The sequence below is a fragment of the Babylonia areolata genome, chromosome 12, assembly GCF_041734735.1.
Source record: "Babylonia areolata isolate BAREFJ2019XMU chromosome 12, ASM4173473v1, whole genome shotgun sequence".
Lineage (NCBI taxonomy): Eukaryota > Metazoa > Mollusca > Gastropoda > Neogastropoda > Buccinidae > Babylonia > Babylonia areolata.
The window spans coordinates 10,215,717-10,225,206 of NC_134887.1; the positions used below are offsets into that span (position 1 = coordinate 10,215,717).

Genomic DNA, 9,490 nt, shown 5'->3' on the forward strand with positions numbered 1-9,490 from the left:
GAGGTGAGGCAAAACCCTCAAGACCCTAGCTGTGAATCCCAATGTTGGGAGAGCAGCAGCTATGGAAGGAGTGTCACTTATGGCCAGAGCAGAGAGGGAGGTTGCACCACCAACTATGAATCCCAGAGATGGGGAAAGTAGCGGCACGGGGAGGTGCATATCACCATCTGCTGGTTGTAAAGAAAATATATTAGGTGTGCCCTACAAGGCCAGAGCAGAGAGGGAGGTTGCACCACCAGCCGTGAATCCCAGGGATGGGACAGCAGCGGCACCAGGAGGTGCATATCACGTTCAGTGTCTTGATCGATTCTGCCTGCACTTCGCTGTTGTTATATTAACGAACTATCTCGCATATTCCCTAAGGTGTACGTAGGCCCGGGCTATCCTGACACTTCAGTAGGGCTTTCGGCACTTTACCAGTTCGTAATCGCGACTTCAACAAGTCAAGCCTGCAGGATACATTAGAGGCAATGAAGAAGGCATGTGAAGCACACACAAAAAAAGCAGAAAAAAGCGGGTGCTCTATGACCTGCATGCAACTGAGGCCACACAATTTTTTAAAATAAGATTTTTTTTTTAAGTCAAGCCTGCCATTCAGTTTTGTGTGTGTGTGTGTGTGTGTGTGTGTGTGTGTGAATAGAACAGAATAGCTTTTATTGCCATGAAACCTTAAGGTTTATAAGACACAAATGCAATGGTAAATGAATGAATGAATGAAAAATACACAATTAATTAATCAATTAATGCAATAAATTGTAACACCATTCATAAACAAATTTTCCTAATCTTGAGTTATTGCCTTTTCCTGCAGATACCCCATACAGTGACTGAATAATCATAATGTGAGTGTGGTCACTATACGGAAGGAAGAAAGGAATGAGACAAAGGCGTGACGTAAATCAGGGATGACGTCAAATGCATATAAATATCATACTTGAGCTCTACTCTACCGTAGGCTATGATTTTTGCGTCATAGGCTACGAAGCTTGCCTTTAAAGTAAGAAAGAAAATAAAAAGAAAATGTAAAATTAATCAATTATGCCCAACACAACTAATGCAAATAACTGTAGGCTAGCAAATGTAAAACAACAATTTGAAATAATTCATATGACACTGCAACAATCACCACTGCCCAGAAAAATGACGCCTTCGTCATTTCCTCCAGAAAATTATACTTAATTGGTTGATGGCGATAAATACCAATCCATTACATGTATTTCATCTGACAATGAAAACAATCAAAATAATTACAATTGAAACTTGCATTTATTTCCTTTGAAAACCGAAAAGTAATGCAACCGATTGTTGCTTTACACAAGTGGGAATAATCAACAAAAAGCGACTGTCGGGCAATTCAGGTGAGGTAACCTGTAAGAAAACATTCTTTCTGGTCTTCGTCCTTGATCAGACATCTGAAGGGATTTTCCATGGCATGCTACAATAGTGTTTTACAATGTTTTCCGTGACGTCTTAGTTCAGGGTGTGACGCATTTTTGTTTTTTTGTTGTTGTTTTTTTGTTTTTTGTTGTTTGTTTTTTGGTTTGTTTGTTTTTGTTTGTTGTTGTTGTTTTTTGTTGTTGTTTTTTTGTTTGTTTGTTTTGTTTTTTTATGGAGGAAGGCTTAACAGAACTTGGAAAGGGGGGTTCTGCGGGGATGGCACAGTCTGTGTGTGAAGTGCTGCACAGTGTTGTGTTTATTCTGTGTATAATGTGTGAGTAATCGAAACACCTTTATCCGCCATGGACATAATTGACTGTGTGGAGTTCAGTCACAGTGATTCTACGGACGTTGTGCATATGATCCTTTCCAGTCAAGCTTCTTCAGGGTTACTTCCTTTTGGATATGTTCGTGTCGGTTCCCGAGTTTGTTTACCTGTCATGTGCCTTGTGAACATCTTCACTTCTGAACGCTGGAGCGTTGTGCTTCGCGTGGATTGTGGGTGTTCGTGTGGAGTTTTTGCAGGGCGTGGACTTCTGTGCTGTGGTCGCGGTGACGTTAACGTAGCCAGTTGCACTGCTCGGACGGAAAGATCGCGTAAGGCCGTAACCCGCTACTGTGTCTGTAATACGTCACTTTCATTCACAAGCATTGAGGAAGACAAACGCCGAAATATTTGCTGTCGGACAGCGTTGTTGTTATTTGTTTTCTTTTTTCTTTTCTTTTTATCTCTCTCTCTCTCCTCTCTCCCGCACCTTCAGAAGCTCACAAAGAGTCATTTAACATCAGGCAGAGACTCATCTGTGACAGCAGGAACATAATATATGTCCTGTTCTGCGATATCTGTGCACACAAGCAATACGTGGATCAGACCCAGAATTCTCTCCGGGAAAGAATACACCAGCATAGGTCTGACATAGGTTTGAACAATTCAGCAAAGCGAACGTGGGTCACATGCACTTTCACGAGCCTGGTCACACGCAGGACAACATAAAGGTCATGGCCACTGAAGTATATCTGAAGAATAAACAAGCAAGGCTCAAGAGGGAACAGTTCTGGATGGCGAAATTGAGGACAGTCCACCCTTTTGGTCTCAACACGCTACGACTGGATATCTGAAGTTATTTCGGCCTGAAAGCTGTGTTTGACAATGACGATGGATCAGTTCCAGAGACCGACTGGTGTGAATGCTAACTTGTGTGAAAATAACAACTAGTACTACTACAACGACGACGGCAATGACTATGACTACCACCACCACAACTACCACAGCTACTACCACTTCCATGACCATTACAGCAACAACCACCACTACTACGACGACGACGATGACGACGACAACGACGATGATGACGACAACGATGACCGCTACTGACTGTGGGTGTGGAGGTGTGATGCTGGTGCTGATTATGGTGATAGATGTCCTACTATTCTAGTTCATTCAGTTGTTTATTTTCTTTTATCTTTTATTTTTACATTTTTTCATAAATTAATCATAGATGTAAAATTCAACCCTTTCCCTTTCTTTCCCCTTACCAGTACTTTTCTTAGATGCCTCTCTTTTTTTGTAATACAGCCCATTGTTCTCAACGATTTGATTGTTTATAACTGTACTCCCCCCCACCCCCCGCCACCTCCTCCCCCCCTCACACAAACACCCCTCCCTTTTTAATTTTTTTTGTATCTTTTTAATTTTTTTGTTCTTATTTATCTATTCGTTTATTCATTTTTTTCTTGTTACTTTTTTTAAATTAATTTTGTATTTTTTTTAAATCTATTATTATTATCATCATTCTTAATCTTCTTTTGATTATCCCCCCCTTTATTTTCTTTCTGTCTTTATTTTAAATATCTATTTATTTTATTTCTTTATCTATATCATTGATTTTTATTTCATTTTTCTTCTGATTGTTATTATTTATCGTTTTATTTCTCTACTGTTGATTGAGTTATTCAATAAGTTAGGTTTTAAGGAACTTATTTTTTGTAAGTAGAAGAAAACAGGCAATTGCAATTGTTTAGGCTCTGGGCGAAACCTGGCATTGTGAAATTGCATCACAACATGTACGTCATGGCGTGCGTGCGTCATAATAGCTGCGTAAGAGTGACCCTGGTAACATGTAAACAACTTATCCCTTGAGGAAGGAACGTGATCGTTCCGAAAATTTGGAATATTTGACAGATTGATGTGTTTGTTTTCCTCTCTCTCTCTCTCTCTCTCTCTCTCTATATATATATATATATATATATATATATATATATATATTATGCTACTTTCCATTATTCACCATTCCCCTGCCCGATCCCTGGGAATAAGTAAATTGGGATAAGGCAGCATTAAGGCATTCCTCCGGTTACGAGGCCGGTGTCCTTTCTATCGACATAGCTAGGTCCCTGCCTTGAACCATAAAGTTATGTGTATGCTTGTTTGATGTCCCAGTGTGAATGTATAAATAATTACAGGTCCTGGGTACGTATCAACAATTCAGCGATTCCTCCTATTATTTATTTTTTTTTTTTAGTATTTCTGTGTCTTGAGTACACACACACACACACACACACACACACACACACACACAGATATATACATATATACACACACACACACAGATATATACATATATATATATATGTGTGTGTGTGTGTGTGTGTGTGTGTGTGTGTGTGCATCAATATTCAGTGATCCTCATCTCACTGGCGGTTAGATTGTTGTTAACAGCTATCAGCTTTATCATATCTCTGTATCCTTCTGGATCCAGCATGACAACCACAGACGGCCTGCACCAGACTCTACACAGTCTGCAGGGCGAGGGAGAAAAACTTACCCCTTGAGGAAGGAACGAGACCGTTCCGAAAATTTGGAATCTGTGACAGATTGACGTGTTTGAGGAAGAGAGGGAGAGCAAGATAAGGAAGAGAGAGAGAGAAAGGGGGAAGAGAGAGAGAGAGAGAGAGAGAGAAGGGAAGGTGGGGGGCGGAGGGTGGAGGATGTGGGTGGTGGGGCTGGGGGTGGGAGGGCATATGTATAGTAAAAGAGGAAGCATATAAAGAACTCGGATTGAAAATTACGTCAAGTATGACACAATAACATTTTGCGTCACGTACAACTTTGACGAAGTTTCACTCATCACGTCGCTGAGGAAGATCCGAGACCGAAAATTTCGTTCTTGTGCAAAAAGCTTGTTGTTTGTTTTTCTTTATATATATATAATATTCTTCCGCAATGTGGCTGGAACATACCAGGTGGAATGCGCTTCTCAAAGTACGGAGGATGCAGCCCGATCGCAACCTCCATATTGATTGGGAACGCCTCTAACTCCTGCGACGTGGGGTCGCAGAAGGAGGCGCAAGTCCCCACCGATTGGACCTCCTTCTGGATCCAGTACACACACACAATCACTGAATATTGATGCACACACACACACACACACATTGGACCTCCTTGCCAGCTGGCACGTAGGCACCATCCAAGACAGCAGCCAAGCTAGAGCCAGCCTGAGAGTGCAAAACTCGGATGGTGTGGTCCAAATGGAAGGGACCGGCGCAGTGAGTGCGCCATGATTCCGGTCTGCTTGGAGGCAATCTGGACGCGAGAAGGAGGGCGGCTTTCCAATGGATCAACGCCGCTGCTGAAGTCAGGGGTACAGCCTGTTGGTGTACCGATTTCGGCAATGGGTTCCAGAGTTTAAACCAGCCAAAATATGGTACCCACTGAATTCGTTTAACTGTTGGTTTTGTTGCCTCGTTTTCATTTGGACGGTGTAAATAAATAAAAAAATAAATGAAAAAGATAAAGAGAAAGAAAATGTGAAAATAGCCGAAAATGGAGAGAGAAAAAAGGCCACACCGAAGCGTTGGTCCAAAGAAGCCAAATTTCACAGAGAATGAAATTGCAGCACTGCTAGAGCTACGTGGTGTCCATGGATTTTTAAACACTGGTTTAAAAAACTACAGAATTTGGTCACTGTAGCGTCGCGGATAAAGTAAATGTTGTTAGGGGGGCATGTTCGCGATGTTGAATCGGTGAAAAAAATGGAAAGGCCCCATGGCTGATGTGCTAGCCAAACAGGCCAGTGCTTCGAAGACAGGTGCAGGCGAGCCCCCCCGCACCTGTTCCATTTGAAGACTTAATCATGCAAATAATCCGATCTGGAAGTTGTCTGGCCACAGGTGGTGTGATGAGTTTTACAAGTCTTCCTGGAGGACTGATTGATGTATAATCATCTCCCCTGCTGCACTTCCAACACCCATCCTCCTGAATCTTAGTCTAACTGTGGCACTGTATATAACACACTTTAGCATTTTAAGCTACCAAGCATTTGAGTATACCGCGACCATTCATGTTAATGACATAGTTTGTGACTGAGCATTGTGAAGTCGATGTTTGGTGTGCATCAAATCAAAGCAAAACATCTGGTTGTTCTTGCAAGACAAGAGTTCAATAACATGAGGTTCTTTTAAGAAAAACAAAGAACACATCTGCAAAAATTATATGACACTGCAAGCATGATGTCTTCTATCTGATCTTACGATAATTGACATGTTGAATGCGATTGTTCAAACAGAAAAGAGAACCTGAGAAAAGAGAACCAGGACAACTCAAATTAAATTAAATTAGGGTGCTTAGAGCCTTGCCGACTACTAAGGTCATCTCAAGACTGTCGCTACTTCAGCATCTACAAGGGGGGAAAATACAATAAAAACTAATCACTGCCTCAGTCTTTTCACTCAAAACGTCTTTTTTTAAAAATCTTCCAGAGTTTAAAACATTCAAATCTGATTTAAAATGTTCACTTCTTTCAAGAAGTCCATTAGTGTTCAGGGAAGGACATTGCGAAACAAAGTCTTCAGAAAATCTGCCGTGTAATGTCTGTTTCTAATGTCATGCAGATCCCAACAGTCAATAAGCACGTGTTTCACACTGAGAGGCTCCTCACAGGGAATACATAGATTCTCTTTGTATGTTAGTGAACGGAACATCAGACTGAAAATTATCAATGTTAGTGTTGAATACTTGGTACAAGAAAGTTTATTATCCGTCTTTGTGAGACAGTGTAGATCTGTTAAACATGTATGCAATTTAATCGATATGGGTGACGCTGCTTGTTTTGTTTGTTTGTTTTTTTTGGTTTTTTGAATTCTTGTGTTGTTGTTTTTTTGTTGTTGTTTTTTTAAAGAAAGCCGTTAGTATAATTTATAACAGATTCCTTGCAACCATTCTCTCCTGACCCTCCATAACAATCTCAGAAGTCTGTGAGAAAATGCAAGAAGATTTTAATGGGGACACGCCTCATTTATAAAGGTACATGAGAATGAAACTTCAAAGACATTTTGGTGTGGACATCATCATCACCAGCATTCGAGGGACACGCAATGTTGTCACACACCGAGCAACTGCTGAAAACATTCTAGAGCAGTTTCCGATATTGTCAAGAGGGATAGACACTAACAATGAGAAAATGAGAATCACCGGGACAGCTGCAAAACTGCTTCTTTCAGACATAAAAGACAAATAGGCACCAAAAGAAGAATACCCATCTGGCGCAAAAATAGGTGATTTGGAAATAAATTTTGATTTATTACCACCTTCTCTGTTAGTACAATGAAGTGAAGCTTTTTGAATTATCAGCTGCTTTGGACCTAAGAACAGATTTGGCTGGTGTGGGTCCAAATAGTTGCATACAATTTGTTTGTGACAATGTTGATAATCAGATCAGAATTCTTGATGGAACAGGAAATCAAATCAAATTATGGTGCTTACAGACTCGCCAACCACTAGGGCCATCTCAAGGGTACTGCCACCTTTGCAATTACTTCTAGTCAAGGGGAAAAAAAGTACAATAAAAACCAGTTGCAGCTTCAAGCTTTTCACTCAAAATTTTTTTTTTTAATTCACAGAGTTTAAAACATTCAAATCTGATTTTAAAAGTTCACTTCTTTCAGGAAGTAGATTAGCGTCCACGGACGGACATCACGAAACAAAGTTCTGAGAATCTGCCATGTAATGTCTGTGTCTAACACCATGCAGATCCCAGCAGTCAATGTGCACGTGAGATGCTCGTCACAGGGAGTACATCAAGGGACCTCCTTCCTCTTTAACAAGTTAGAATGAGTAAGAAAAGTGTGCTGTGTGCACAGTCTGCACAGCACAGACTCCTTGCAGTTTTTTTACGACCGATGGGAGGGTCTCTTTTAGGTCTGGACAGATTTGGAACAGCTTGTCCTTCCGGGTGTTCCACTCCTCTTGCCAAAGATCCGTAACGGAAGTGTTCACCTTCTGTTTCATGCCTGTGTATGGTGTGTAGAATCTTGATAACTTTTTTCTTTTACTGCGTTCTTGGCACATTTCATGGGATGGGCGCGCATAACTGCTGCAGCTACCCTTGTATGGAAATGTAGTGAAACACGCTGGATGGTCCCGTTGTAACCTGTAACCCAGAAGCGATATCAAGGGTCACAACCCAACCAATCTGGTAGAGGGAGCTTAGTATGAATAGCCGTTGCAAGTAAACAAGGAGGCAAGAGGAGCAGACTACTGAGGCATGAATCCCAACACATAATAGTGCGTATCTGACCGGCAACGAACATGATCTGGTAACAGAACGTGAACGTGCGCGTGCGCCTTATCCACGCCACCGTGTGGGAAAACCTTGCCCACGCAAGCGAGCAAGAAGGGAGGTTTATTGATAGTCGTTGGGAACGACCCTGCATGGAGTCTAGTAAGTAATGATTGACTGTGCAGAGAAAGTGTCTTAATATTAGAAGTACTGTTGTGTATACACCTGTGTAGGACTTAAAGTGTGTCCGAAAATACAGTAAACACGTTATTGAGGAAAAAGGCTCTGAGACGGGTTACTCATTGGCTGCTGGGGCGCCCGGGTACCTTGGAGGAGCTGGTGGAGTTTGCTCAAGATGCAGCATCTCCTCACTAACAGGGATAACACTTCGGTGTCAGAACATCAGCGAGAGGCCATGGAAGCCTTTTGCACCTACCTGGGGAAGCCAGTGCCTTGTGAATTTCGCATGTGCCCGGTGAACGCAGTAGCAGTTCTGATTCACTGGAAAGCAGTGTTCCTGTTCGTGGCTCAGTTGGAGCCCAAACAACAAGAGTATCTTAGGAAGGCGTACCCAGTTCCAGAACAGGTGAGGTAGCTGGATGTGAGACGGCATAGACCCCGTGCCTTTGACTCACATTTCCACCTGGATTGAACCTCCAATAGGATGCAGTTTCCAAAGGATGCTGGTTTGCAAGCAGTATTGAATGGGCACGTCAGTGGACCCCAGCAAAGAAATTCAGTTTGTGCGTACCTGTGCCTCCTTCTATACCCCTATACTTATCCTTCACAGGAACAACTGACCAGTTTTCTCAGGGACATGGTGATTGCAGTTGGATTCCATCCAAAACATTGTAGCCGAATTCCGAAGATATACATGCATGAGGCATTTGGAAACCTGAGGGAGTTTATCCAATCTACCCGAGGACTAGGCTTTGGTAAGATAGGAATCATTCACTTGGTGCTTCAGCATTCATGAGCCTCCAAGGCAGATGCGTCGGAGCAGTTGCTCCCCATGGTGGAGTTAAGGCATGTGCTTGTGCTTCACTGCAGAGGGATCCCTGATGATAGTGGAGTGGAGGCCTACTTCTACTTGCTTCACCTGGTGAGGCGACATGTCTCCAGATCGCAGAGGATTTATCTTCACTGCTTCACGGGAGACTCTTATGCCTTGGATCAGTGGTGGGGACTATAAGGGGAACCACCCAATCACTGGCAGGAACCGAGAAGCTGACGAAACAGAGGGGCTGGCAGGACGGAAGAGCTAGCAGGACTGGCCAGATACAAAAATCAACAAGACAGTGGGCCCTCTGTTAACTGTATCAACTATCATACATATTCATTCTCTAAACCCTTTGTCTCTACCCAGGCCATTAAAAAAATCCTTTTTTTTTTCTTTCTTTACATATATAAATAAAATGGTGTGGCTTAAAACGGACATTTGAGTTTAGTTACCCAGTGGGAGAACACGTTTTGGCATGGTGTGACAGGGCGTACAG

At 42.2% G+C, this 9,490-nt stretch overlaps 1 protein-coding gene across 1 annotated transcript; it reads left to right on the top strand.

Annotated features, from left to right (window-relative positions):
- The first annotated feature begins 8,349 nt into the window (after positions 1-8,349).
- On the top strand, positions 8,350-9,186 carry LOC143288280 (uncharacterized). Its single transcript, XM_076596628.1, has 2 exons — positions 8,350-8,580; positions 8,998-9,186. The coding sequence occupies exons 1-2, from the start codon at positions 8,350-8,352 to the stop codon at positions 9,184-9,186; spliced, it is 420 nt and encodes a 139-aa protein (XP_076452743.1).
- The last annotated feature ends 304 nt before the right edge of the window (positions 9,187-9,490 follow it).

Bases quoted from the DNA above. Each gene is read 5' to 3' on its own strand.
- LOC143288280 (XM_076596628.1), top strand. From the start codon at position 8,350: ATGCAGCATCTCCTCACTAACAGGGATAACACTTCGGTGTCAGAACAT. The intron at 8,581-8,997 runs GTGAGGTAGCTG...GCGTCGGAGCAG, and splicing joins CGTACCCAGTTCCAGAACAG to TTGCTCCCCATGGTGGAGTT.